The sequence below is a fragment of the Gambusia affinis genome, linkage group LG05 (genome assembly GCF_019740435.1).
Source record: "Gambusia affinis linkage group LG05, SWU_Gaff_1.0, whole genome shotgun sequence".
NCBI lineage: Eukaryota > Metazoa > Chordata > Actinopteri > Cyprinodontiformes > Poeciliidae > Gambusia > Gambusia affinis.
The window spans coordinates 27,820,895-27,848,768 of NC_057872.1; the positions used below are offsets into that span (position 1 = coordinate 27,820,895).

A 27,874-nucleotide genomic window follows, 5' to 3' on the forward strand; every position below is an offset into this window, starting at 1 on the left:
TGATGTTGATGAATCAATAGTTACAAGGAAATGGCTGGTTGCCTAAAGTTAGTATCTTCAGTCAGTGATGATTAAAAAGCTTAAGTCTGAAAAACTGTGACAGGACCAAATTTTATCATTTCACCACAGACAATGAGGATGATTGTAATGGAAGTAAGAAAAAGATTATTTTGTGTTATCCTCGTGTTCTGTTATTGTTCCTGTCTCATTTTGTTTCCAATGCTCATTCTGTCGTTTACCTTTGTCGGTCTTCCTCTCTTTCCTCAAATCTTGTTGGGTCCTCCAGCTGCTCCCACTTTGGGAATCAGTCCGACCAGCTCCTTGTTTTGGTAATCACTCTCCAAGCATATAAACCTCCATGACTATGCAAAGCTTTGTAAGTTCGCCTGGGTATGCTTTTCCAACACATTTTCCTTTGCACCTAAACCTGCCTACATGCACTGATAATATTAATTTACTTGAAGGCTTTTTAACAAATGTGCTAATAAATGTAGATGGCACTTTTTATTGTTTTACAAATGACCTGTGAACATAATCACTTTGTGGTTAAATTGCCAACAAAATAACAAATAATAACAATCTTGTGCTTACCTTTAAAGGGGTGTTATCTTTGTTAATGTGAATTTGCTCTTTCAGCTAATTAGAAATAATTAGCTTCTGTTGATTCCCACAATTATTTGCAGATCCAAATGTCAAGCAGTAAAATGACACAGGGTTCATGCATTTAATGAATAATTTATTTTACTTTTACACATATTTCAACTGACAAAACAACCAATCTGTACATCCTAAAGAGCTCTTTTTCCACCTTCCTTTTTAAAATAGTGTCTTACAAAACATCTTCAGAACTTCTCTGGACAAAGAATAGACCAGGCTTCAGGCAGTTCTGTGAAAAGTGTCATGCATTGGGGTTAGTTATTTCAATTATTTCTAGAGTTTTCAGAGTCTTACAGTGTTTAATAAATAATTACTTAAAAACAAGTTAAATCTTTCTCACATTTTTCAAAATGTAGTGTTAGATTGTGTGCAGCTCAGATCATAATCATCTCATAGGTTTCCTCCTCATGAGAGCTCAGCGACATTTAGCAACATGTCCAGAAAGGTGGTGAGAGCGTGCAAACCTACGGAGGCAGTTGGGGCAAGAATACGGCTTTTCCCCCGTGTGGGTTAACATGTGCGTTTTCAAATGACCCGACAAACGGAAGCTTTTGCCGCAGTCTTTGCATGTGTAGGGGCGCAGATTAGTGTGACTCCTCCGGTGCTTGCCCAGGTCACCGGAGGAAGTATAGCAGCGGTGGCACTCTGGACATTCAAAGGGTTTCTCCCCAGAGTGGATCCTCTTGTGCTTCACCAAGTCACCAGACTGAATGAAACTCTTGTCGCACTCAGTGCATTTGTAGGGTCTCTCGCCAGTGTGGGTGCGTTGGTGGTTTCTCAGGTGCGAGAGGCGAATGAACCTGTTGCCGCACACTGTGCAGTGGTAAGGCCTCTCTCCGGTGTGTGTCCGTAGGTGGACTTTTAAAGCTCCCAGATCTCTGATTTCCAGCCCACACTCCCCACACTGGTGAGCTTTCTCGTTGTTGTGCAGCTTGGAGTGAACCCTCAGGTTTCTCCTAGTGTTAAAGCTCTTTCCACACACGTTGCAGTGGAAAGGCCTCTCATTGGAATGCGTCCTCACATGAAGATCAAGGCTTGACTTAAATCCAAATTCCTTCCCACATTCAGGGCAGGAGTACTCCTTCTTCCCCGAGTGTGTAGTTAAGTGGGACTTAAGGTGATGTGACCTTATGAACGCCTTGCCACAGACATCACATTTGAACGGCTTGTCACCTAGGTGTATTTTCATGTGTTGGCGCCAGCTGCTGCGCTCCCCAAATCTCCTCCCACAGTCCTTGCAGACAAACGGCCGGTCCCCTGTGTGGGTCCGCATGTGGTCCCCCAAACTCTGGGGTGTGCGCAGCTTCTTGCCACACTCTGGACAAGGCAAGCCAGTATCTAGACAGATTGGCTTATCCTCAGATTCAACGTTTGGTTCATGACACATATGGCGACCTTGACCCCAGGTGGCCTTGAAACTCTTCCCGCAATCGGCGCAACTGAGGTGGCCCCCTCGGATAACTACAGACATGTTGTGCCAGCGGGTGCAGTGGTTCTTCAGGTTTTTCAGGTACTGGAAGCTACGCGCACACGTTGGACATGGATGAAGCCTGCGGGGTGGAGCAGAGGGGTGGGCCTCTCGCATGTGGATGCTGAGGTGGACTTTAGATTTAAAGTTGCAGCTGCAGATGGAGCAGGTGTGTTTAAGGTTGAAGCTTAGGGTGTGGTTTGGAAGGCTCTTTTTGAGGTTAGCAAGATACTCTTTCTGATGGACCCACTTCACGTGTTTCTCTAAATAATCCAAGTCAGTAAAGGAGACAGTGCAGTGGGGACATGGAAAAAACTCAGAAGACAGCTCTAAGGAGAGACAAACACAGACAGGAAAGTGTGTTACATGATGAATTGAGAGAAAACCAAAAAGGAAACTGAGAACCAGTGCTCACTATATATCTTCAGTTTATTGCAGGAAATAAGAAAATAATACAGGAAATCCATATTGCCTGCAGACATACACTAGGTGCTGGTTCTCAGTGTATTCAACAGCTTTTTTGCCTTTGCAACAAAAATGATAGCTTACTAAATGCACCTTTGATCTAAGACATTTAAGTTTGACAAAAAAAAAACAACAAAAAGTTTTTCTTATATCAGTAATATCAATAACATTAGAATTTGCATCCTAAAGCCAAAACTTTATTAAAAAAATAAAGAATCTCACTATTTTAGGTAGATATTTGAAATTTCAAGACAAGTCAGGAAAAGAATGGGGTACTGTATGAAAAACGGGGCATTTGGTAACCTCTTAATGCCACTAAAACAGATATCTGAATGTAGACTCAGAAAAAAATGGTTGAATGTTATTCTCCTACATTAAAGGTCAGAACCTCTAAACCACAACTGGCCATGAAGGTTGAACAAAGGATGCAGGGATAAAAGATGTTTTATCTGGCTGTATTTCAGTAATATTTGTTTCATTTTCCCTCATGTCACTGTTTTCATTAGACTATGTCGAACTAGTTTGTTAAAGTCTTGGGTCTATCTTGCTGAGCTTTGCTGTAATTTAACAATTTACAATAGTTTTTCCAAAGCTCTACCTATTATGAATCATATATTTACAGGAAATTAAAAACATGTATTTTATGTTCATATTTTCCATCAACTTTAGAAAAACTGGTAAAATCATCATGTGGTGGAACTGTAAGCATTAAAACAATCAGCAACGATGCCTTGCAAAAGCATTAACACTCCTTGATTTTTTTCTTTTCTTTTTTATCACTTTTTGTCATTTGGTAACCAAAAACTTGAATATATTTGATCGGGATTTTATGTGGAAGACAAACAAAAAGTAAAGCATAGTTATGAAGAGATAAGTAGGAAAAATAATATTTATTTTGCATCATCTATTACAAAAGACACTGCTAACGGGAACAATTTTTATTTTAAAGCTAGTCAGTCTTTGTGACTATGCATCTGTCACATATAGTCAAATCACAAATATTTTTCTATAAATAAAACTCACTCATTTATGTCAATTTCAGTAAGTACCGCAAAACTGCACATAATTCCATTCAATTTGATTTTAAAATGTACTTATTCATTGATGTGTTCTGCAACTTATGCAACATTAAAAGAAACATTTTCAAGCATCAAAAATGATCCAAACTGTCAGGTTTTAGATTTTATTTCCATCATAATTTACATTTTTTACCCCCAAAATAAACAAAGCATACAATTACCCATCCTTACTGTAAACCTACCACCACACCGTTGTTCACTCTGACTGGTCAGATAAAAAACTCATTAGAGAACCAGCCCAGAAACCCCATGCTAACTGGGGAGGAGCTGCAGATGTCTACAGCTCACGTGGGAAAGTATCAGAAACATGTCCTTTGTGAGTGGAGAAAAACTAATAATGCATCTTTAACATACCATCCCACAATTAATTGAAGGTAATTGAATCAGTCCTGCACTTTTCTTTGCTGTGTTACCTTAGGTTTGTTACATTGACACCCATTCAGACACAACAACAAAGCAAATATAAATCCACACCATATCTTTTTATTGGTATAAACTATAAAAATGATATTGTAGGGCTTCCACCTCACAATAATGTACTACTCTGCATTGGTTTATTACATTAAATTTCAGTCTCAATTTTATTGTGGAGTGTGAATAATTTTGCAAGGCGCTTCAGATTTTATTGGCAACATGAAACAACAGTATTTCTCTTTTCCAGTGACATTATTATACCTGTGCAGACCCCCTCTCCCTCCTCAAACTCCTCCTGGATGTTCCCCGGATCGTCGTCGTCTTCTTCTTCTTCGTCAGCCTCTTCTTCACTCTCCCTCTCCTCCTTAAACCACGAATCTGTCTCCTCCTTGACAGGAGCTCCATCGGAATCGCAATCAAAAGGGAGGTCAAAGTCAGACTCAACTTTGACGTGTCCCTCTGGATGGTAACCATCGCTGACATTGTCAGGCTCATTGTCCAAACAGCTCGACGTGTCCTCACAGAAATCCTCACCGATTTCCTGCAGATGAGGTTCCTCCTTTATTAAAACGATCAGATCACATCCATTAGTAGTGTGTTCTTCATTGGAGTCTTCATCTTCCTCAGCGGATGAGGTCTGCTGCTCTGAGTCAGACTCTTTTTTGACTGTGATTACATTGTACTCTTCTTCCATCTCTTTCGTCATAGCAGACTTCATCTTCTTTTTAGCACCAAAAGCATATCATTTTATCTTCGTAGTCGTGATTGCCCTTGGCAACAAGGACAGTTGCATGCAAAAAATAAGCTAAATGAAATTGTAAACAAGCGCAGTCGTCGGCTGCTCTGATTTGTTAGCAATCGTTAGCATCAAAGCTAAGCTACTCAATCAGTGAATTAACCGCAGTGGCACAGCTCTGTTGTGGCTGCCACTGCGGTCTGCGTTTTCTCAGCTCTAAAGACGACACGTGCAGTCAATAAATAAATAAAGATAAATGAGAGTCCTTTTTGTGAGGTTATGCGAGCTGGCCACCACCGCTTATAGGCTACATTAGTGTTTTAGCGAGCAGCAAATACATAGCAGCAACACAGGAAGAGCTGAAACCACTTCCTTTGTGACCAAACAGGTCAGGCCAATGAGTACCACCAGTCTAATTAAAGAGACAATGCATCTATCTATCTATCTATCTATCTATCTATCTATCTATCTATCTATCTATCTATCTATCTATCTATCTATCTATCTATCTATCTATCTATCTATCTATCTATCTATCTATCTATCTATCTATCTATCTATCTATCTATCTATCTATCTATCTATCTATCTATCTATCTATCTATCTATCTATCTATCTATCTATCTATCTATCTATCTATCTATCTATCAAAAATGTAGAAAGTAATGGTCTTGTCAAAAAACAAACATGCAAAAAAAAAAAAACTGCAAAAAGGACGTTTTTCCTTTTCTACATGGTTTTCAAAATGTTTACAAACAATAAGTGTGGCATGTACTAGTATTATTATGACGTCTCATACCCCTAAAATAAGGGCAACTTTCAAAAGCCAACTAGTAAAATATATTCATCAACCTGAGACAAGAAGCTGGAATTCAGTCCAAACTCTCAGCTTGAGCTTCACATTCTTCTCGCAGGACTATGACCCTAAACAACCAGGACTAGACTTGACTGTTTAAATCAAAGCATATTCTTGTGATGGAATGGCCTATTTAAAGTCTGGACCTAAGTGCAATTGTGAGCGTAAACAGGAATAGGTAAAAAGCAGAGCTGGTATAAACAACCTCTAGACTTGGACCTATAATATCAGCAAAAGATGGTTCTGCTAATTTAATGCATGCCAGTTTCAGAATTTTATTTGTAACAAATTAGAAAACAAAACATGAGCAGTCATTTGGACCTAATATATTTGGTGCAATAAAGACAAAATGCAGCCATGTTCCAGAAACTTTATTTCAGCTGACTCAGGACGCTGAATCTTTACTCAGTCTTTTTTCACAACACTGTTCCCTTTCTTTGAAAACAAAAGAACAAAGACAACATAAGTTATGTACAAAAATAAAGCATGTAAACAAAAATCAATTCATGCACAAAGTTACAAGACAAAAGCTTATTTGCAGAGGGCTCCTATTAATAATGCTTGCTTCATTATTTTGCAATTGATGAAAGAATTGTTATGCTTTTTTATCTGATAAGAATCCAGGAGCCTCACTGCCAGTTCATTTCTTTACCACATGTGTTAATGAAGAATGGAGTAATGTTGGTCAGGAGGCCGCTGGCTCCATGTAGTGCAAAAAAAGAAACTGAAAGAAAAGTAAATATTATGCCAACACAACAGTGATTCAGTCTCAAAATGCACTCACATCTTCTCAAAGTTATTAACAGATACATTTTTAAACTTGTTGTTAGCAATTACAATCATTTTGTGTAACCAGACTAACTAATCTTGAAAGCAAAACAATGGCTTCAAAAGCATAATTTTGTCATTATTATATACTAATACTGTAGTGTTTGATAAATAATTTTAGAGACAGAACAGAATACCAATGTGGAAAACATTACCTTGTCATCTCTTTAAAAGAACAAAACAAGAAATGAAACATGGAACATTATTTAACTTTCTCCAGGAGCTGCACCAAACACGTTTACCGTAAAAGTTTCAAGTGAAAGCCAGCTGACTCGCAGAAAAGGCATAAAGTGAAGGCAGATAAGACGAAAAGTAACAGAAAAGGTGAATGAATATGCAAAACCATACCCAAGAGTTTAACAGAAACAGGTAGCTGACAAGCCTGCCACATATCGAGTTACAGTTAGAAATCACTAATATTGACTGATAAAGTAACCGTCTCACAAGCAACACTGTTTCTGCAGTGGGCTGACAATTAACATGATGCACATTATCTTGTACCAATTTTAGTGTCTTTGCAATAAAATTTAACACTGTGTGATTGTCAACTTTTTAATGCATAAAGCACATGTTGGTTCCAAAGCTTGCATTTTGATCTAAATTGCTTTTTACACCTTTTTTTTTTTTGGTGAATAACTTTTAACCAGAATACACCTTTAGTGTGGTCCTACCTCATTAGGGATTGCACACCCAAATATTATTTAGTAGAGTAGCAGTTGTAGTGCATTGCAGAGACAGCTGACTTGGTCATGTGAAGAGCTGAAATATTGTAGAGCAATACATCATACAATATAAGACACTTAATTCATTATACAGTGTATGTACATTTCTGTTCAAAAAGCTCATTTTACTGGCGGTACAGTAACTTTCTTTTGGACTTTGCCTTTCAGCTAAGATGCTTTCAAAAAAATTATTTATAATATTCCAAACACTTTACAGGCTCTCCACATCTGTCTTTATCTCTATTCTTATCTGTTGATTGCGTTCCTACATTGCCATGGTGGTCAGGTGCTGATGCAGACCCTTGCGGCCAGCGCCCGCCCCTGTGTGGCCGCCTCCACTGCCGTGGCCGCAGTATTCCTGCAGATTCTGGCGCAGGGTAACCAGTGCAGAGCCCAAACAGGCACGATTTGGTGCCAAGACACCGCCAGGCAGCTGGAACAGGACGGTGGCTACCCCAGCCATGCCGTCCTCTGTGGGCTCTAGGGTTATGGGCCCCACCTTGAAGGAGGAGTAGGAGAAGCCCATGAGCTGTGAGAGGAAAGGGTCAGAGCGGCAGAACTGCTGGTAGCCAGAGTATGTGGATGGATGGTGATGATGGGAGGACTGGGTGCCTGCGGTGGTGCTGGCGTAATGATGGGTGTTTAAGTAGTGCAGTGGTAGATGCTGTCCGCTGTTGCCTCCCCCACTCAAGGTGAGGTGATGGTGGTGGTGGTGGTGGTGTGCTGTGGGTCCGGAGCCTGGGTCGTGTTTATAGACCGGTCCTGCTCTGCCTCTCTGGCCCACCACCACGCCGCTTAACTTGCCCGTGCGGGCATGAGCGATCGATACGGTGCTGCCCCCCACCCCGCCACCAGTTGTAGGTAAGTAGATGAGCTGAGGCTCCTCCGGTTCAAGGTATATGGTGAGTTTAGCGAAGGGTCTGGAAGCCATTTTGGTCATCTCCTGAATGTGACGACGCTGCTCCCGACGGAAGTCCAGGAACTGCTTGACCTTCCACAATAGGACACACACAGATAGAAAGAGGAAAAAGCAGGAGAAGAAGACGGAGAAGAAGACGAAGAGGTCTATGTGGGCCTGGTCCTGTCGCACAAACAGCAGCCCCTGGGACTCGCCCTGTCTATCATCCGTTCCCACACCTCTGAGAGCGATGTAAAAGCGGCTGGATTTCAGGGAGTGCACCTCATGGGGGAAGGTGATGACCACGCGGTCCCGAACTCCTCGGACAATCAGCACCGTCTGAGGCTTCCACACGGTGATGTAGGAGATGAGTCCCTCGGCTCGCTCCTCTCTGATCTCTCTCTCTGCTCCTGGTGGTTTGGCTTGCAGCTGCAGGGGATTGTGGGAGAGCATGGGACCTCCCTGGTTGGACGAGGCATTGGCAAACACTTTCATAGGGGACGGAGGAGAATCCTTATCTGCCCCTGCAGCTGTCCCTCGACTTGCCGATTCGTCCTCTATCTTAATAGTGTGAATCCCCGTGTAACGGTCCACGTCCACTATAAAGGTGTCGTGCGAATTGGAGACATAAACCTCCACTTCTCCAAATGTAACATCAATGGTGACCCGGATGTCCACATTTGTAAACTTTGGCTGAGCAGCAAAGAACACGGTGCGATCCTTGGGGAGGTTGCGGATGGTGGGGTCATGGAAGCAGTTTGTTTGGGATGTGGGGTCAAAGCAGAACTCTGAGTCCACGTTAAACTGACGGTAGCACTGGCGCCCGTTCACTGGGTTCCCGTTGAAGGAGTCTTTGCATTTGGCACACTAAATGGGAGAACAGGACGGAATGTGAGAAAAAAATAAACAGTAACGGTTAGCAGAAAAGGGGACAAAACATATTTGTCGTACTTGTTGCCTGTAACAGTCTTTTCGATCATTCTGAGGGCTGCTCAGGCAGGACGAGGTCTCTGTGTTGTTTTGGCATGGGCAACCGCTTCCATCGGGCTCACATGTGTCGGCATGGCCATTACACTGACATCTGCAATAAAAAGAAAACATTAGCATTTATAAAGGAGTAAATATTCTTTGTTTTCTACATATGCATGCCAGCTTTCTGTCTTTAGGCACAAGAAGATTTCTGTTGCCTTGGTAGCTTTATGGTTGCACTTAATCCAGATCGAAAAACGCCATAAATTGCTTTGAAAAAATCCCAAATTACTGTTTCATGCATTGTAGGTTATGTTCATGTCTGACAGGCCCAGCATTACACTCACCAATAATAACAGTGAGACATGAGTTATATGTTTTGTAATGGATAACAAAACTTCTTAAAGAGTGCCTTGTAAAAGTTAAACCGCATCATAAAACAGGTCAATGAAAGAGTATTAAGACTTTTAAAGAAGTGTTCTTCAGGAAGGCAGAAATTATTTTATTCGCAATAAACGTTTGCAAACTATGGGTTACATTTTACTTCACAGTAATTAGCAACTTTTTCTTGGTCTATAACATGAAATTCTACTAAAATCCATTTAACTTTGTGGAAAATGTGATTAAAAAAAGCTATGAATACTTTTTCCGAGCACAGGGTGAGAGAGGTTTTTTAAGGGCAGTAAAAAGTGAATCTATTGTCTTTTGAGCACCAAGCAGTACTCACTTTTCACACTTCCCATTCAGTAAGAAGTAGCCACGACGGCAGCCCTCACACTTGTCCCCAACACTGTTGTTTTGGCAATTCACACACACCGCAGTATTTTCTGTGGGACCTTCAGACACCCATTTCTGAATATGATTCAAGGATACAAAGAAAAGGAAAAAGCAAGAACACTTCTTGGTGGATTTGTTTTTAGAGACTGAGAAAAAAAGTCAGGAGAGTTTCAGAAACGCACCTCAATGGCATCTACAGGGAAGTGATGAGGGTTCTCAATGGCCTTATTATATTCATCCCGGGACAGACATACCATGCCGTTTCCCCGGCAAAAGTCCCGACATGGACGACAGCTGCCGCCATCTACCGCAGAGCCTACAAACAGAGGCTTGCATTTCTCGCAGTGAATACCCTGAAATTTAGGCAAGCAAAATACTGATCACTACTGAATATGAGAAAAAATGACAGTGTGTAGATGTTAGACTTTTATTAACACTTACTTGGGTGTTATTGTGGCACTCCAGACAAACATCGGGTTTGTCAACACTGGTGCAGTTGCTGTGCTTGTTGCATTTGCACTCAGAAGAACAGTTATCTCCAACAAAGCCAAAGTGGCACTGGCAAACCCCCGGGGACACGCAGGTCCCGTTAACACAGCCCTGTGCGCACACCGGCTCACACTGACCAGAAATACTGAAGAGAAAAAACACAAGAGATTGAGATCTGGTTAAACATATAAGGTTATGACAAGGCACAGTGTGGTAACCTATAACCTTAATTTAATGTCATGGTGCAATGATGCAGCACTGATGAATACTCTCACCTCTGCATGCCAAATCCTTGAACTGGTGCCAACAACAAGACAGCCTGACCTACTTTCTCATTAATATTGTACATCCTAAGACATGCATGTTTCATAAAACAGAGGCATGCTATATGTGAAATATATATTTATTGGACATAGCAGGATTTGATGTTTCACACTAGGCATTTTATGTACAGGTAATTTTATTTATATAGCACATTGTCAGCAATAAGTAGGAGATTTAAAGCACTTTTATAAAGTGCTTTACAGGAATTAAAAGGAAATACAAACAAAATAACAAACCAAAAGAAAGAACAAAAGAAGAAAAATAATCTAATGTTGATCTAAAGTATGTAACCATAAGCTAGGTGCTCCTGTTCAGAGTTACTAAGTATTAGTATGCATGTATTAACTTGAGCAAAAATACATTTTTAGAAAAGCTGTCATACATAAGATAAAAACAATGAGACAGCCTGTTACTGAAGGCTGTTCATTACCCATTAAGTATGTAACCCTGCTTGCATGTGCAGTGGTAGCCCTCAGGTAAGTCGTGGCAGTCCTGAGTGCTGTTGCAATGGTGATGACCGTTGGCACACTCATCCTCCTCTGGACAATGCAGGAAAGACCAAGTGCTGTTTCTCACGGGGCAAACGCCCTCACTCACACCTGGAATGAGATCAGCACTAACAGTTAGACAAACTGCATTGTACATAACTGAAAGACTGCTATTGGAAATCTCCAAGTGAAAATTATTCTCACCATCCACTCCTCCCTGTAAGCAGCGCCCAGCTCCATTGCCTCCCCCAGAAGCACACCAGCCACACTGAGGCCTGGCGATGCACTGGGAGCACTGGGTGAGCTGGGAGCACTTTGGAGAGCAGGAATCTCCCCCAGAGAGAAGCCGGCCACACTGGCCCGCTTCACAACGAAGAGGCACAAAAGATGGACTCATGCACTGAAACATGGAAAGATGGTTTTGTTGCATATTAGGATTATTTAAACACAATCTAAGAAAAGTAAAGCTGTTATATTTTACCTGCTGTAGAGCCATACTCCACACACAGTGCTGCCAGCCCCCATCAGAGCCCCTAGAGCCCAGACAGAGGCTGCAGTTATGCAGAGTGTGACACGGAGGAGGACATGGGAGAGGCGGAGACGACTCCACCTGCATGGGGGAGACGTTGAGCAGCGCATAGCTGAAACACGTCCAGTCGTAAGTGGGGTTCACACTTAGGATTCGTCTTGTTTCGCCTGAAGGAGGAACACACTGGATTCAACGATTTGGTAGAACATAAACAACATAAATGCCTTAAATCTGAACTAACAAATATTCAACTATACATGTGAAACCTCATATCCTCAACGAATAAAGGTTTCACAAACCAGTGTACATGCACATGTAATCAATGTAGAATAAGTCAATGTATCACAAGTCTATATGACTTTTGTACCTTTAAAAAAATTTGAGATTCATTATACCGTTCTTGTTACTTTAACAAAACATTTTAGTTTTGAAACATCCAATAGAGGTTTGAGGGGTTTAAATCAGAGAAGTTCATATGATTTGATATGTGGGCCAAATTCATGTTAAATGTATAGACTGCCTGCAAAAATAAACTTTTTTTATTTAACCATTTTTTAAATTAAAAATGCAAACATTTCTATTTATTATTCTACATATATACAAACATGCAACATTTTAACAATAAGAACGAGGTAGCCTCATTTTAGGTAGGTAAATAGGTAAAATAAAGAAAATAAAGATCTTATTCTGTGAATTTCTCACCTCCCAAAAAAGTGGCCATTTATTACCATTCTTAAACTGCGGCCAGAGATGGAAAATATTATTACAACGGTCTTAAATCTTAAATGGCTCACAAACTGCACTTTGAATACCCCTGGTATTGACACTTGGTTCTTAAACCCTCCTCATAAAAAACACTTTTAGATTATCACTGAGAAGAAGCTGTTAGTCAGAAACTTTAATGTCAACAGCAACCCAGAGAGTATAGCAGAATTTTCTTAAAGTTCATCACATAATGTAGCTCATGCCGATTCACCATTGATTCCACACTCAAAAAAGCAACAGAAAAAAGTTCCAAGTACAACTAACAAGTTTTTTCCCCACAGAGTCCTTAGATCATCTCCAAACCAAGCTGCCCTGCGAACTAGCCATTTGGCTCGTATTAAAAGCTGTTACTGTGTACAGTAGTTTAAATAAAATTATGTTTTCTGATATAAACAGCGATTTTTACTAAATGAAGCTTCTGTACCTGTGCGTTTGAACTGGCGAGTCCACATGCATTTTCCAGAAGCCGTACACTTGGGGCAGTCTGAAGCCTCGCAGCTGGTCTCAGTGCAGTTGCTGGACAGGAAAATCTCTCTCTGGTTGATGCGACAGTCATGTTCCGATGTACAGCTGACAGAGCTACTGATGCAAGCCCCTTCTGGACAGTTTGTGCACCACTTACACTGTAAAGCAGACTGAAGAAAATAAAAAAAATAGGTTTTAGTTTACTGAATGTTTTGTTAATCAAATACTCTAAAATAAAGTATGTAACCTGAGGCGGACTGGAAAACGTCTTGGGATGCCGAGCAAGGCATTCGCTACACGTCTTAAGTCTGCGGCACTGATCTGGCTGACGAGGAGTCGGGGAGCAGGTGGAATGTCCCAACAGGCAGCCAGTTCTGGGAACAATTAATGTCTCAGGTAAGCTGCATTAATTACAGTAGCTGCAGATAATTTCAAACTTAGTTTATAGTCTGTGTTACCTCTCGGCAGTATCAGAAGAAGTGCAGGTACCCCTGCACCACACACAGCTTCCTGTGGTGGTGTTGCAGGCCTCTGGTGTGGGCAGGAGGGCACAGGGGTCAGAGGGCACAGTCAGAGTTAGGAGTCTACCCAGTGTGACACCATTAAAGCCACCGGATAGGAAAAGACGACCACCCCAGGTTGTCATAGCGAGAGACACAGAGCGATTTACTGGATCTCCAACAGCTGAAACTGAATGACAGATGGAAAACTGTTAGTTGATAGAATATTATATTTTGAAATGAAGCAGCAGCTTAATATTAAGAGAATCACCAGGATGTATCCAGGTGTTGCAGTTGATCTGGTACAGAGACACAGAGTTACTGTAGTCTTCTGCTTCTGTCCTCCCACCTACAATCACCATGGTGTCTTTGATCAGAGCAGCAGCGTGGAAAAAACGGGACAGGGGCTGTAAAGCAAACAGATAATACATCAGCACTGCATGAGGTGGTCAAACTGCATATAAAAACATAAAAACAAGGCTAACTTGTTACCTTTTTCCCCTGTGAGGGAACCAGGAGAGACCAGGTCAGGTTGGGGTAATAGAGGCTGTAGAGCTCGCCTGACGGCTCCACTGTCTCCACATGAAAGCGATAGCCTCCAAACACGTAGATGGCATCAGTCTGCTCATGATACACAGCTGAGTGGCCATATAAACCTGACAAAAGGGAATGTATAGAATCAGATTCCTGAGCAAAAAAACACACTAGCAACATCCATCAACATTTCTCTTGACTAATCTATACACTTTCATAACAAGAGCCTTTTGAGGTTTTAAACTGAAGGTTCATCATTGGATGTATGGTTATTTAATGTGAACAAACAACAGCTATGAACCTGTAGGTGGTGTTCCGGTGTGGGGGACAATTGTCCAGTTCCCTGAATCAGGGTTGAACTCCAACAGATGATGGTTGAAGCCGTTTTCAGGAGAGTAGCCTCCGATCAGGAGAACTGAGGAGTCCCAACGTACGGTTAAAGTGTGACCGGCCACCGGGGGCAGCACTGAGCTCTGTCAGACAGGGGTCAACATTGGATTTCGTTTAGATATTTTCTTCACCACACAAAAAAATATATTCTAAATCCATGATAAAACAACCGCTAACCTTGTGTTCTCTCCAGACCAAGCTGCTGAGATTGAGACTCCAGGTATCCATGGCAACACCACTTTGAGTGACACCGCCTACCACTAACATTAGGCTGTGACCGCCCTCGTGGCTTCCAGAGTCCAGATCATAAGTGTTCAGCAGCGCAGCAGCATGGTGATAGCGAGCGCTGGGAGTCGCCAATTCATCTACAGAGCTGGTCAACATCTGGGTCCAACGATGCTCCGACAAAGAATATCTACACCAAACAGAGGGGGACTTGCTATTTTACAGAAGGACAAACTGGACAAGAAAGAAAGCACCTAAAAATTTCTAACATCAAGCGTCTCAGAGTTCTGCGACCTAAACTGATTTTATCTCAGATTATTCTAACCCACCTGTACACATTTCCAAGAATGCCGTCTGACAGAGAAAGTCCCCCGTACATCCACAGGTTGCCCTGCGGTCCAGCTACCAGAGAATGTCCCATCCTGTGCAGGAACCTATGGGCCTGTTTCTGTAAAGAAGAAGTGCTTGAGTGTTAGGATTGTCAGAGTTTTGCAAATAGTTATCTCATGAATAAGTTTGTCTCTCTACTCTAAGCTGAAAACAAGGTGAGGTGGATCGTGCTGTTCTTGGAGAAACCGGTTTCAGCTAGTTCAGAGAGATCCCTCTACTCCTTATCTTTATGTTTCTGTTTTATGACCAACCCCCACCCTGCTTTCAATAAAACCAGGCTGCTGCAGGGGGACAAGTTGGAGTTGTCCTGAGGCACCACTGAGACTCTCCCCCTTTGCAAAGGCTGAAGTGATACTACTCTCTGTGTAGTTCTTTATATGTACAGGTTAAAATACCCAACAAAGATGGATTTGTAATTCATGAACTGCTCCAATTGTAAATGTAACATATTTTCATCATATTTGTTTTAGGACCTACCATTGTCAGTTGTGTATCCAACAGCGTCTCCCAAATCAGGCTGTTGGGGTCCCGCAGAACTGAGCAGTCAGAGCCGGCCCAGCTTTCAGAACACACACAAACTCCCAGAGACTAAAACACAGCAAATAATGATGGTTAGATATCCACAAGGACTAATGTGAACAAAAACTGTCTAGATCTAAACTGTAAAAACAAATTTTAGTCCAGTTCTCCAAAGTAAATTAAGTAAAAAAAAAACAACATTTTTCCATCAGAAAACCTACTATGTTACAAACTCCTCTTTCTTCTGTTGCTCCACAATCCTGGGGGCACATGGGTCGGTCACAGTACGGCCCCCCATATCCTTGAGGACACTGGCAGAGCCCACCCTGACACTGGGCTCCACCTGCACACACAGCGGTCCCCTCTTCATCCTCATCAGAGCTATGATGACAACGTCGCACCCAGAAAGACGCGTTGAAGCCTTGAGGTTTGTTTGAAGAGACATTGGCTTCAAAGTAGACTGAGATCACACCTAGTGTTCATAAACAAGATGCAACGTTGTGAACTCTGAAGGTGCATCAGGTGCCTACTAAAAAATCAGACATTAAAAGGGAAGAGAAACATTTACCTGAGGTGGCCTCAACTGTGATTGGCTGAGTCCTCGTTGTTCCGCAAAACGCTCCAATAAGGTTGTGATCTGAACGCACGACTCCATTGGGCAGAAAACGAGGGAGGCCATCAAACACGTAAACGTAAGAATTCTGCAAAATAACGACGCACATGTTTTACAAAGATACAAGTTAATGTCACAGCAGCTCAAAAATTAAATTATTAATTAATGAAAGGATTAATAACAAAGTAACACTGGTTCTCACTTTACAGTAAGTGTGGGAGTCTGGGTGTAATGTGAGCGCTACAGGGGGGCAGAGCTGTTTGGGCTTGCAAGGTCCAAGCTTCTCAGTGACAGATAAGACCCAAAGACAGTGAGAAAGTCCTCCTTTCCCTTCTGTGCCACTCCGCCATCCCAAAGACGAAGACAAGGGGATGGTTGAGGAAGAAGAGGAGGACAGCAGGACGGAGCGGCCCTGGCACTGACGGTAACATGTGCCGTTGTTCCTGTTTGTGGGAATATCTCTTTAGCCGAGTTTCTATTTATCCCATTAAATTGGTTTTGTTTAGACAAAGAGTTGAAAAGTAAATGATTCTTACCTAGGGTCTCCATAGTAACCAAGAAGGCAGGACTCGCAGTGCGGCCCTTGAGTGTTGTGAGTGCAGTAGCACTGGCCTGTCAGGTTGTGACAGTAACCTTGGAGCGGGTCGCCATGTCCATTACACTCACAAGGAACGCAGCCACCACCTCCAGCCAGGGCGGAGCCGAAGCTCCCCGGACGGCAGTGTTCACAGTGAGGGCCTGTAGTCCAGTCTGAAAGATAAGCAAACAACTGTGAACAAAGTGTGAACACACATAAAAGAAAATACTAGCAACTGTTTAAAATATAAAATGAAGTAAATAATGGCCTCACCCTGGCATTCATCACAGATCCCAGGGGCAGTGATACAGGTGGAGTGGAAGTTGCAGCCACAGTCTACGTCACATTCAACGCCACTCAGAACCAGCGTGGCGGGGTCGGACGTCCAGCCCAGAGAACATTCACACTCAAACCGTGGGCTGCCGCTACACTGGCCCTCACGGCATTCATTATAACAGCTGGGACAGCAGAAAAATGTAACTTGACATTAGAATCGCAAACTCAATCAGAATTTTAATGATATAAATACCAATCCCATCAGACTGAGATCAAGAGAAAGGGAAAACTAAAACATGTTTAAATAGAACTCTTACGTCTGGTTGCAGTGCAGCGTGCCATCGCCGGTGTATCCTCTCTCACAGTGACACTCATACGAGGTGGGAGTGTTGATACACGTGGCAAAAGGATGACAGTTGTGGAGGCCCAGCCTGCATTCCTCCACATCAGGACATGTGGGGTAAGACCAGACTGCATCTTTCTCCTCATCATCGAAGATCTCCATCTCCATTTCCATTTCCAGGGGCCTGGGTGGGGCTGAAGTTTGAGGTTCAGGACTAAAAAAAAACAAAAAAAACAGAGTTTTGTCAAGACATAACTGGAGAGAAAAAATATTTCTGGTTATTATCTTTAACTGCTTTCTAAAATAACCACTATAGCCTGTAAATTTTTAAGAAGTATTACTGAAAAGACATTTTTAGCCTAGTAATGAACTCTAACAACTTATTCCAGATTAACATTTCACTCTGTGATGAAGGCAGCTTGGAAGATGACTCATCAAAATGTAATGAGTTCATTTACTTTGCAGCTCGAGCTTCAGCCACAGCCACACTGCAGTTATACACAGATGGATCATCCATTCCTGCCCAGTCTCCCCTCAAACACCTAAAACAAGGACAGAAAAAAAACACAACTTTTCACACACCTATGATTAAAATTAATGCAGAGTATTTTCCACTTCCACAAATCTAATCCTTTTTTCATAATAACATCTCGTATTTATAATAGGCCATTCTTACTTTCCAATTGTGGGATTGTTGTAGTCGCCACACCAGCCACACTGAAATGTTCTCAGGCACTCTGTGCAAGTGTTTAAAGCTGAACACTGCTTACACTGAGGAACCGAATGGACACTGAAGATTAAGAAGAGAACAGATCGGTAAACACACAAGTTATTCAGATATGTGTCTAAGAGATGTAAATATACAAATTATGTTCAATCAGAAATGAATTACAAAGACATTATTTGATATAATGTCAAGCGAGTAGTAAATCCAACAATTGTTCAAGATTTTAGCTGAATGTCTTTGTTTTACCTGTCGTACCAATCCCTGCACTCTCCGTAGGGATATTTTGTGAGGTAGGCAGCAAAGTAGAAGCAAGCTTGGGCAGATTCACACCATGCACACTGACTGGAGTTGGACAGACACTCACTGCACGTATTTCTCCTTTAAAACAAAAAGTAGAAAACAATTTGGGATGAATCACAAATTCCAGATGAAATTATGCAATATACAACAAAAATGTTTCAATTTTAATTTTTCTGCTCACTGGTTGCAGACTTTAGGACATCCGTTTGAGTCGCGGATGGATCCCTCCAACCTTCCTCTGCGGCTGCACTGAAAGTCGCCTTTCTTGCTGGAGTTAATCTGCCACTCACAGTAAGGGTCCTGTGGACCAAAGTTAGATGGCAATGTTATGAAACTTTCTAAATTATCTACATATTTTCAGATGAGTCACCCACAACATCAATGTTCTGTAAGGTACCATTTCGTTTCATACCTGAGTACATGCAGAGCAATCTCTGTAATCCTCACACAGGGTGCAGTGCTGTGGTGCCAACAGCAGATGGCGCTGACTGTCTCCTTTGCCTTCAACCATTTCTGTCTCAGGACAGTATTCCAGGACAGGGCCGTCTCGCAGCAGGCAGCGGGACAGAGACGGACACCAGCCACATGACTGGTCAGATAGGCAGGCCAGGCAGGACATGTAACCTGAGCAGGAACCAGAGCGGTACGGCTCCAGGAACAGGAAGGAAATCTCCTTGAGGGGAAAGATATTTGGTTTTTGATCTACCTTAGCATAATGAACTTTGTGTAATTTATTTGCATAGAAATTTACAAGGAAAGCAAACACAATCTTTTCTATAGTTACAGGTTTTACAACATTACTGCTCCATGAAAGTTGAAGTACTGTTAGTACTTACACTCCCTCCAGGCAATGTTCTGTTCCAGATCAGGGCCATCTCACTCGTCTGTCCAGAGCCAGAGTTGTTAAGGTAGCCTTCGGCTTGAACTAGGTAATGGTTCCCCCTGGTCAGGTTGGAGAAGAGTCTACTCCCATCTGGTCGGACCAGCAGCTTCAGCTCCTTCTCCTGCTGAGCTGCCCAGCGACCCACCACCTCCTTCAATTGGACAGCAAGATACTTAATTAAATCCTATCATTTCATAATTCAACATAATGCTTTACATATCCATACACTTTTGCATTTTGTTACATTACAACTTCAAACTTCAATGTATTTAACTGGGATTGTATGTGATAGACCAACAGAAAGCTGTGAATAATTGTAAAATACATTAAAACGTTAAGGAATATAAATACTTTTGCAATGCTCAGTACTGTTGTTAGCCAAGAGAGTTACACTAAACATAGACATGCAAATATGACTCTGTATCCTTCACAAAATATAACTTGTACAGCTGGGCTTGATATAAAATTCAAGTCAGAAGTTAAATTAGGTCAGGGCTGAAACTGAATTGAAAATGTTTTTTGAGTATCTCTAAAGTAAGCCTAAGAAAACTTGTTGCCATTTTTAGAGAACCACCATTTTATTTCTACTTTTAGGACTTAAAATAAAGATAAACATAAAATTTAGCAAAATAAGGATGGATTTGTGGCATGGAAAGTGATGAAACAACAAAAACCTGTTTCCAATACAAATATTTCAAGAGTGAACTGAAAAAGAAAATGATTTTACAAACCCGCATTTGTTATTAGATCTAAATTTTAAGTATTTATCTGGTTCCTTTTCATTTTCAACCAAAGTTACTAAGAGCCATTTGCGGCTCCGAAGCTGCTGTCCTTACCATTTGGGTGGAGTTGGGTCCTGATGCCACTCGAGCCTCAAAGTGGAGCCTCTGGATGCGAGCCCATATGAAGACGGTTTCTGTGGGAGGAGGTGCGGGTGGAGGCCCTCCCCACAGGGGGTGGATGAAGCCCTTGAACTGCAGGGCCACATCCATTTCTGTGGTGGGGCTAAGAATGATGTTGGTGCTGCGGAGGATGGATACCTAGCGGAGGGATGAAGTGGATGGAGGATAGTGGAGGGATGGGTGGAAGTGGAAACACATCAACAGGAGCACTATTCTCTATAAACTGCTCCACATGTTTCAACTACTTGGGAGGATAAAGTCATGACTATGCAAAACAGAGAAAAAAATAAAAATAAAATAGCCCAGTATAAATAGAGATTATAGAGGTGTTATTATATAAAAAAGCTGGAGAACAGCAGTTGAGTAACAGTCTCAAAGGAAGGAAGGAGGATTAGGTGTAAACAGAGAGGGAAGGAGTTACAACCACATCCAGAACAGTGAGCAGTTGAGATTTAGACTCCGTACCTTGTCAGGCTGGGAGTCGTTGCGGGGGTGCTGGAAGGTGAGCAGGTGCAGTCCCGGGACATAGTTCTCGGTGCGACAGGAGTGGAGGGAGGTTAGGAAACGGGTACGCTCCCCCCACCAGCCGTACGCCCCTGAGATCTGGTCCACACGGCACGCACTTCGCTCTGTGAGACCGAGAGGGAGAGGTCAGCACACAAGTAACACATCTGACCTCTTAAAGACTTTTATTATACAGCAGTTTCTTATAGTTAACTACTGTACTGAAATGTAATTTGTGACTTTTGTGTGTTGTGCTTTCTGGGAGTAAAGTGACATGATCACACACCGTGATTGGACAGTCGAGCCAAATTAGCGTCTGAGCAGCCTGTCCAATCACAGTTGAGTTACTGTGAGCCGTCAAGTTACTGAACTCCACCAGAGCAACACAATCACACAGAAGGCTGGTCCCTCCCATGTCAGCTCCCAACATCTTTTAGTTCCCTCTCTTTTGCCCTCCTTCCTCCCTCCTTACGTCTCACCTGACACTGGCAGGCAGGACTCGTTCTGAACACACCAGCCAAATTCTCCGGGGGCTCGCGCAAGAGACTCCGGCGTGCCGCTGAACACCAGGCAGGACTGGCAGTCGGACAGGAAGCGAGCCAGGCCCAAGCACCCAGTGCTGCCACACTGTGAGCAGAAAATTAACGTTATACAAAGGAAATATAAACAAGCATGCACAGACAAAAGGATAGAGGAAAAAGGAGATTTTGGGGTTTTCTTTGATGTCTGGTCAACTAATTATGATTTGGACCGATTATTATTTCATTTTAAGGACCAAAACACATAAGAATGAACAAAAAAGCCTTTGGGTTCTTTGATAGAGCTAATAGATTAGTTAAATCCAACATAACATGTAGAGATTACTTCTGAGATTATCCCCATCATCAAACTGTATGTCTCCCTGCTTTACCTGATTTGGGTTTTTTTTACACTCAATATTGAGCTATAAGAAGTGAAGTACATGCAAAGTTTAGGCTGATGGAGTTATAGATAATTTTATTTGGTGAGTTCTTATTTCTGATGCAAAAAAAAAAAAAAAAAAAAAAAGTTTTAACATTTAACCTTCTGATCACCAATGAGGCCCAATCAATAAAAGGTTAAAATCTTGCAAAAAATAAACAACTGCAGAAATCGTTCTGAGGGAAGTTTTACCGGATTGGTGGGCTGGTACTCTCGACAGCGGCCTTCACACCAGCTGCACTCTGGGTTCTTCAGGCACATACTTTCATCAAGCGCCTCGGCACAAACAGCATCCTACATTAAAAGGAAATTAGACTAAATGTTGGTTTTCTTTTCATTCTGTTTCTCTCCGGTTTTGAATTGATATTACCCTATTCATTTGCTATCGAGCACTTTGACTCACCCTGTCGCCTTGATCACTACTAACAAACAGTGGTACTTTATAAGCCACAAGATCTCCCCGGGCAACACCGCTGTAACCACCAGCAACCAGCAGCACACGTCCTTCCATCACCGCTGCAACATGTGAATACCGCCCCCTTACAGCTTCACCATCTTAGAAAAAATACAAAAAAATGCATGCAATAAATGTCTACAGGTGGTAAAACACTATAAGAAGAAAAAAGAGAAGAAAAAACAGAGTGACTGACTGGATGACCATCTCTCCCCAGAAGACACCCACTGGTGGCAGCCCAAATGATAGAAAAAGATTTCCTCATCGTAACATTTCTCTTCCTGGTAATGAATATGCACATTTCCACCTGGTGAAAAAGGGCAAAAAGCAAAATGAATACAAAAGAAGTTCAAATCAAACTATTTCATGTTTTCTAATTTTACTCTTTCTCACCATAGACCACCATGTAGTTTCCAATGACAGTGGCGGTGTGGAAAGCTCTCTCTCTGGGCCCAGTGGTTGGAAAACGGGAACGGAAGGATGTCCAAAACCGCCTGTCCACGTGGAAAACGTCGGTGTTGTTGACCCGCACGCTGAACCTTAAAAAAATTTACAAAATGATTAAGCACAGCGATTCTTTGTGGTTTATCATCAGTTTGTTACTTTATAATCAATGCAAGATTTTAATGCAATACTTATTTTTTTCTCTTTAATTTGAGAAATACACACTAACTTTGACAAAATATTCAATATGAAAGGTTGCTGGTAGCAGTTCTACTTTTCTCTTACTCCTCAATAAAATTTAAAATAATAATGCCCAGCACACATGAGGGGGTGTGTACCTTGCAGTAGTAGGCCTGTGGCCTCCGTAGACCAACAAAGTCCTGGATGGGCTGTGGAACACCATAGAGTGGCCAGCGGAGGCAGGGGGTTTCCCACCGGTGGGCTGAACAGTTTCCCATCGTCCCGAACCGTGCAAACCGAAGCGATACAGAGTCGAGGAAAACATGTCCTCCTCAGTGCGGCCTGGTACATCGGCAGAGGTAAGATATATTTCTCAAAATATTATCTCAATTTCAACACACACACACACACACACACACACACACACACACACACCAATGTGATACAGGAATATCGTTCTCACCTCCAAAAATGTAGAGATAGGTGTCGACAACCGCTGCAGCATGATTGGCCAGTTTGGGAGCACCGCGTGAGTGGGAGAAACCGAGCTGTTGCCAATCATCCTGGACAGGCCGGTACATCCAAACATCACTGGCCAGGGATCCGTTAGCTAGCTCTCCTCCAAAGATAACCATATTACCCATATACTGTACAGCAGTGTGGGAGTGACGAGCCACCTTATATAAGAGAGTTTAAAAATGAGAAAAAAAATGTAATATTTCATGTATCAATCAGCTTTTGCTTGATCAGACATACATTTTTCTTTTGAATGCAATTAAGTTCAGTTCTTTATTGGATTATTTATGGAGCCCTCATGTTCCCCTATGTTTACAAAACATTTAGCCTGTTCAATTAAAGAGACTTCAAGGTGCATGTTAATAATGGGTTATTTTACACTAAAGATGCTAATCATGATTTTAAAAAACAAAATATCACATATAAAACCGATTTAGTGTTTACATATTAAAAAAAACACTTACAGGGGAATGACCATAAGATCTGCTTTCCCATTGGTTGGAAGTGAAATTGTACTTGATCAAGTCACCAAGAGCTCTGTTCAGATCAAATCCTGCACATGAAAGATAAAAAGTATTAAAATTAATTTCTAACAATAAAAATTAGATGTTCTGATAAGATTTGTTTTTCATATTAAAAACAAGCTTTACACGAGCTTGTTCATTTTGAAATTAACTGGCTTTAAGCAGCTATTAAACATACTTTTAATAATACCAACCCATGACTTTTTAAAAATTGAGCTGATGTAATATTCTAAATTTTTAAGAATTAAATATGTTTACATTAACTGTAACAGAAATAAACGCTTAACATAAGTCTGTGTGCAACTAAACATTAGAGTGGTTTTGATGTTCACTTAGTGAATGGAGTTACTGAAGTAAATGAATGCTTAATAATATTCTCAATTATTAAATACGACTGGACAGGACAAACAGCTAAAACAAAGAATTGAGAGATCAATGCTTAACACAATATTTAAGTCATAATCTGTGATCCAAGTGAAACTATAATAAAGCTACGAATGAAGAAACAATAGAAGACAAGTAACTTAAAAGTCTGTAAAAAAAAAAAGTGAATAAAAGCAGAATTTGCTCTCTGTAAATACTTAAATTCCTATTTATGAACACCAACAGTGGGTTGCACCAACCTCCAAACAAATACATGGCTCCAGTAGAGGACAGGTACGTGCCAGCAGAGCCTGTCCTCAGAGGTGCGTTAGGGTTTCCCTCACTCACACGCCACCACTGTCCCGGCCCCTTATCGTCACGGAGACCAAGCTGACAGCTGTGGCCAAGGAAGCCAGGGTTACACTGACAACGCTCTCCTTTCTGAAACAAAACCAGAAATATTAAATATTTAAATTTTTAAAAGCAGAAGGATTTACTTTAGACGTTTTCACTAAATACAATTGAAGAATTAACTAATAAGAGGTTGGTAGAGTGATTATAAAATCAAGTGCTTTCTTCTTACCTTGTCACATTGTCCATTCAAAGAACAAGCCTGGGAGCACAGAGGAGCTGTACATGATGCTCCACCCCAACCCTGGTGACAGTGGCACTTGGATGTAGAAGAATCACAGCGCCCATGGCCGCCACAGGCTCCAGGACAAACAGAGAAGGTGTATGTTGCATTGAAGCCCAAGAGGTTGTAATTAGCATCACTGAAGAGGTGAATAAGCATCTGGCAGAAAAAACAAACATATGTTAACATCTACTATATCTGTATAAAAAATTAATAAAATAAATAAATTTTAAAAAACCCAGCAAGTAACATGTTATTTCTATTTAGTTACCTTGCCAGACTTGGCCTCAATGGGTTCAGGCAAAGAGTTTCCACTCAGACTGGCAAGAAGTGGGCTTTGGTAGGAGTCGCCATCATACACAAACAGATAGTCGTAGGTACACTCTGTGTCCATAAAGGTGAAATTTAACACAATTCGATGACCGTTGCTGGGAGCTGAGAGAGAGGAGAAAATATTGCTCAGTCTAATACTTGGTGATGTGTCTTGCAGAACCACTTCAAAGACATCCGACCCACAACCCAAAAACACAACCACAAGCGTCACAATTAGAATATTAATACAAGTTGCTTTTTTTTGTTTAGAAATAACAATCTGAGAAGTCTGGCCTGTTGATGTACTTTATGGAACAGGTTCTCAACTGGATTTAGGTCTAGACTTTTGGGTCATGGTAAGATGAATAGGCTTTGATCTAAACAGTAACATTGTAAATCTTTTTTGCAAGCACAAACAGGGTTTCTTCCACAAATCACTCTGTTCTTTACTCCCTCCATCCATTGTGAATGCCTCCATCACATAAATATCAAAATTAAGCTGTAACGTCTCAAAACGTGAAACAGTTCTAGGTCTATGATTGCCTTTTCTAATGGAGTGTGTAATGTGAATGATAAGCACAACAACTTGCATCAACTCTACCTTTGATAAGCCACTCGCAGTTCCCATTAACAGAGTAGTTTCCGGGTCCATCAGTCACATAACCGGGAAGCCCCCTCAGCACCTGCCTGTGGCCCTTGCAGTCCCCTGCCTGGCACACAGGTGACTCAGCTGACAGGAGGACCACCAGAATGACAACGGAGACAGGGAGAGGGGAGGCCATCTCTGGCACTGCCTGAAAGGAGAATGCCTTGTTTTAATTTCTACCAAACCATGAACCCTTATAAAATTACAGTAAGTTTGGATTTAGATTTCTTTGATAAAGATCATAATCTACCGTAAATTAAAGTCTGGATAAGAAATCTGACAAATTAAAGCCATCATCAAATATGAAGTGTGAAATATTTAAAGGGGGTCCTGAAAATACCGTCTTCATTGCGCAATTTTGCAGATTGTTCTGCATGATACGTCAGGGCGCCGGGCATTACTCTAACATTCACAAAAATATACGAACAAACTCCCATATTTGCTCTTCAAGACGCACAGGCTTCTAGAGAAAAAAACTATTTTCATGTAGCTACATGCTAACACTAGATGCAACAACGGCTGTAACGAGTAAAACAAATAAAAACGCAATGAGAAGCCTCATACCTCCCTCCACTGCACGAATTTTACCCATAAAACAGAGAGAAGGGTTAATAAAAGGGATTTCTAAAAAGGAGGGACTCTGAAGGCTATCATAACAAGGCTAACGGGAAAGGTGTTGCTAAGCTAGCCGACAGAAAACCGTTAACTGGTGCCAGGGGCCGTCATAGAGTTTATTATTACATTTTTATGACTATACTTACCAATTCCCGTCTCTTTGATTGCATAATGAATTACATTGTCTATGGGTATTATAACGCAAGCAGCCGCTTGAGTCGACCTGTCCTTTTGGCGAAGCTAGCTCGACTAGCTAACCGCAGTGGAGTGTAAATCGCTGCAGAGAATAGAGGCTGCAACAAGGAGCTCTGTTAAATCCAGATGCGTCAGTGGCCGCAGATAACCATGAGAGACCATCCCTCGGAGTAATTATGTTGTTATTATCTTCGATGCTCCTCTGTAAGGGAAACCAATCGCCTGGCTATGGAACATCTCCACCATAGACCTACTCTACGTTTCTCAACGCATTTACTCTGTCAGCCCCCTAGTATAGAGCTCAGTGCCGTTGTTTTGGTATTTATGGCTGGCTAGCTGTGACCAAAGGTTTCCAGCACAAAGACCGAGCTGCAGGTTGCTTGCAACAGCACTGCCATCCAGTGGAGATGGAGGACAACGTTCAACATCTGGACAGAAGCCTTGTTCACTGCATTAACAAGGGATTTAATGGATTAAGCAACATTTAGTTTTCAAAAGGTCAGATTAAGTGGTGCAACAAAGGGCCACACAGTGAGTAGAAAGCAGTTTGTTTATATGATACTGTCTTGGATTTATCATAAGACTAAACATCTATTTTTAAAAATAGTTTTTATTTCACAAAAAATATCTTAAAATTGTGGCATTCATTTGTAATAACTTTACTTTACTCTGATACTCATAAATCCACTGCAGTCATATTCTCATTCAAACAGTCCCTAATTAGTAAAGAGAGTCTGCCTGTAATTACTCTCACCATAGAGGCTCTTTGTAAATCTGGGGATCCAAAGCTCAGCAATGTCAACACAATAATTGTGTACTTTACAAATCCAGCCTTTATGGATGACTGACAAGGAGAAAGCTGCTGTAGAAAAACCCCCCCACAAGAAATCCTTCTTGCATCAATACAAATATCAGGAAGAAGCATGGAAAGAAGTGCTCCGGTCAGAGAAAACAGATTCATCTTCCAGTAGGAGAATGACCCTAAATACACAACCAAAGCTAATGATTTAGAAATAATTATTCATTGTTTGCAATGAGTGAGTCTAAGTTCAGCTATAAAACCATTTGAGAATCTGTGGCAAGATTTAATTTTAAAAAATCCTATAGCAGATTTTATGCAGCCATTGTGACTGAGGTTGAGTCCAAGAAGAATCAGCTAAATTCAGTGGCCAGATTTTTAATGCTGATAGAGACAGACGCCAGAAGACTTGTGACCGTAATTGTAGTGAAAGGTGATTGTACATAGTACAGACTTCAAGTCAAGTCAAACTTTTTAGATTCCTATATGTAAAATAAAACATTAAAAACCATTGTCTAGCATTTTCAGAATTATTTAATTCCTTGTGTTGGTCTATCACATAAAAATCTTACATAGTTTGTCTCTAGGTATGCACCAGCAAGAGTAATTGGGTATTTAA

The 27,874-nt window shown here is 41.5% G+C and overlaps 2 protein-coding genes across 2 annotated transcripts; both read right to left on the reverse strand.

Moving 5' to 3' along the window:
• Window positions 1-711: 711 nt before the first annotated feature.
• Window positions 712-5,186, reverse strand: LOC122830744 (oocyte zinc finger protein XlCOF6). Its single transcript, XM_044116395.1, has 2 exons — window positions 4,345-5,186; window positions 712-2,454 (listed from the first exon to the last, which is right to left on the reverse strand). Exons 1-2 carry the CDS (start codon window positions 4,799-4,801, stop codon window positions 1,073-1,075), a joined length of 1,839 nt encoding a protein of 612 aa, XP_043972330.1. The 5' UTR covers window positions 4,802-5,186; the 3' UTR covers window positions 712-1,072.
• Window positions 5,187-6,031: 845 nt separating this feature from the next.
• megf8 (multiple EGF-like-domains 8) lies at window positions 6,032-26,837 on the reverse strand. The gene is made up of 44 exons (XM_044116357.1): window positions 26,408-26,837; window positions 25,602-25,794; window positions 24,960-25,123; window positions 24,638-24,847; window positions 24,315-24,495; window positions 23,632-23,720; window positions 23,115-23,328; window positions 22,810-22,993; window positions 22,421-22,566; window positions 22,224-22,334; window positions 21,977-22,128; window positions 21,766-21,867; window positions 21,093-21,240; window positions 20,575-20,738; window positions 20,044-20,247; window positions 19,161-19,358; window positions 18,737-18,997; window positions 18,506-18,624; window positions 18,271-18,402; window positions 17,974-18,087; window positions 17,756-17,839; window positions 17,272-17,511; window positions 16,952-17,136; window positions 16,638-16,851; window positions 16,304-16,544; window positions 16,057-16,189; window positions 15,710-15,960; window positions 15,447-15,557; window positions 14,909-15,027; window positions 14,532-14,769; window positions 14,266-14,437; window positions 13,923-14,086; window positions 13,702-13,837; window positions 13,389-13,620; window positions 13,178-13,304; window positions 12,890-13,100; window positions 11,653-11,867; window positions 11,376-11,571; window positions 11,114-11,282; window positions 10,312-10,504; window positions 10,053-10,223; window positions 9,821-9,945; window positions 9,076-9,205; window positions 6,032-8,991 (listed from the first exon to the last, which is right to left on the reverse strand). Exons 1-44 carry the CDS (start codon window positions 26,429-26,431, stop codon window positions 7,492-7,494), a joined length of 8,667 nt encoding a protein of 2,888 aa, XP_043972292.1. The 5' UTR covers window positions 26,432-26,837; the 3' UTR covers window positions 6,032-7,491.
• Window positions 26,838-27,874: the final 1,037 nt, after the last annotated feature.

Bases quoted from the DNA above. Each gene is read 5' to 3' on its own strand.
- LOC122830744 (XM_044116395.1), bottom strand. From the start codon at position 4,801: ATGAAGTCTGCTATGACGAAAGAGATGGAAGAAGAGTACAATGTAATC. The intron at 2,455-4,344 runs GTATAATAATGT...GTCTCTCCTTAG, and splicing joins GGGAGAGGGGGTCTGCACAG to AGCTGTCTTCTGAGTTTTTT.
- megf8 (XM_044116357.1), bottom strand. From the start codon at position 26,431: ATGCAATCAAAGAGACGGGAATTG. The intron at 13,305-13,388 runs GTAACACAGACT...AATTGTTCCCAG, and splicing joins TCTTCTGATACTGCCGAGAG to AACTGGCTGCCTGTTGGGAC. The intron at 11,572-11,652 runs GTAAAATATAAC...TCCATGTTTCAG, and splicing joins GGAGTATGGCTCTACAGCAG to TGCATGAGTCCATCTTTTGT.